At 33.6% G+C, this 1,920-nt stretch overlaps 1 protein-coding gene across 1 annotated transcript; it reads left to right on the top strand.

Moving 5' to 3' along the window:
• The first annotated feature begins 425 nt into the window (after positions 1 to 425).
• Positions 426 to 1,672, top strand: LOC145039366 (secreted RxLR effector protein 161-like). The gene is made up of 2 exons (XM_078987430.1): positions 426 to 870; positions 1,632 to 1,672. The coding sequence occupies exons 1-2, from the start codon at positions 426 to 428 to the stop codon at positions 1,670 to 1,672; spliced, it is 486 nt and encodes a 161-aa protein (XP_078843556.1).
• The last annotated feature ends 248 nt before the right edge of the window (positions 1,673 to 1,920 follow it).

Below are 1,920 nucleotides of genomic sequence, written 5' to 3' on the forward strand. Positions count from 1 at the left end.
AACCTCCAGGTTTTATTATGAAGAATATCCTAATCATGTTTATGTTTTAGATACGGCGGTTTATGGTCTGAAACAAGCACCACGAGCATGGTATGCAACTCTTACATCATTTTTTGAAACAATCTAAATTTAAACAAGGATCTGTTGATCCCACTTTATTTCAAAAGAAAGTGGGGAATCATCTTATGCTTGTTCAAATTTATGTTGATGATATTATTTTTTGGCTCGACTGACCCTACTTTGTCTAGAGAATTCGAAGATTTTATGAAAAGCAAGTTTGAAATGAGCATGATGGGAAAATCAATAATTTTCTTTCCTTGAATATTCGTCAAAACAGAAATGGGATTTACATCAATCAGGAAAAATATACGAAAAGTCTGCTAGAAAAGTTTTGATTGACGAATAGCAGAAAGCTTCGTGTACCAATGGCAACGGGCATAAAGCTAACACCATCATTAGACACACCTGTTGTTGATATAACGTTGTATAGGAGCATGATTGGTTCATTACTTTATCTTACATCATGTAGACCTGATATCATGTTTTCTGTGTGTAATTGTGCAAGTTATCAGTCTAATCCACATGAACCACATCTAACTGCTGTGAAGAATATTTTTTGTTATCTTAAAGAAACAATTTCGTTAGGATTGTGGTATCCTTCGAAAACCGGATTCTTCGTTCAAGCATACTCAGATGCAAACTTGGGTGGCTGCAATCTTGAGCGAAAAAGCACAAGTGGAGGATGTCAATTTCTTGATGGCAAATTAGTCAGTTGGAAGTCGAAAAAGAAAACGTGTGTGTTAATTTCCACAGCTGAAGCAGAATATGTGGCTGCTGCTGCTTGCACTTCACAAATAATATGGATCCAAAGTCAATTACTTGGTTATGCAATTAATATGAAAAGGATTCCATTATATTGTGATTCTCAAAGTGAGATAAGAATTTGTCATAATCCTGTGCAGCATTTGAAGACTAAGCACATAGCTCTTCATTATTATTTTATTAAAGATCACGTGGAGGATGGGAACATTGAAGTACATTTCGTGAAAACAACTGATTAGTTAGCTGATATTTTCACGAAACCTTTGGATGAAAAGTCATTTGTGAGAATAATAGAAGGGATTGGAATGATCGATGGAAAATTTTTTCCATGCGAAAAAGAAGAATGATGGGTGACAAAGAATGAATAAGAGAGTTGTATAAAACACAAAGCAAAGTCATTCAGTATTCAGCGGTTACTATTCATGGTGAACGCTTCGACCACTTTGAATTAGTATGTTTGTTACTTATTTTCAGCGTTGAGGTAGTGGTTACTGTTCATAGTCAAAGCTTCAAACGCTTCGAATTCGTATATTTTTCACTCCTAAAGGAATGTCAAACATTCGTCTGCTTGCAATAAATTCAGTCTCCTTGTCAATTTTTAAATAACTCAAAAATCCAAAAAGATTTTATTTTGTTTTTTCCTTCAATTTTTCGAAAAATCAAAAATCCAAAAAGATTTGTTTTTGTTTTGTTTTTTATATTTTCGAAAAATCAAAAATTCAAAAAGATTTTATTTTGTTATGTCTTTATTTTCGAAAAATTCGAAAACAACAAAAATATTTTTACTTCTTTTTAGAATTTTATTGCAGATTGTGATGATGATTCAGAGGGGACAATGGAAGCAGTATAAGGGTCAGGTAAAAAAAAATTCGTATGAATTGATATGTTTCTCATTATTCGAACTAGTTAGGATATCCCTAGAATCATGTTGTTGAATGTTGTCCAAAGCCTCCGTGACTCAATGTGTGTGTACGAAAGCCTTAATGAAATTTTTTGTTGAGTCTATTGGGTTGCGTAATGCGCTCGGTCCATAGCCCAGTTTGAATGCCGGTAGTAGGTTTGTCCAGCCGTGCATAATTTTTTATTAGGGTTTAGTAT

Source organism: Lactuca saligna, chromosome 4 (genome assembly GCF_052625555.1).
Source record: "Lactuca saligna cultivar CGN05327 chromosome 4, ASM5262555v1, whole genome shotgun sequence".
Classification (NCBI taxonomy): Eukaryota; Viridiplantae; Streptophyta; class Magnoliopsida; order Asterales; family Asteraceae; genus Lactuca; species Lactuca saligna.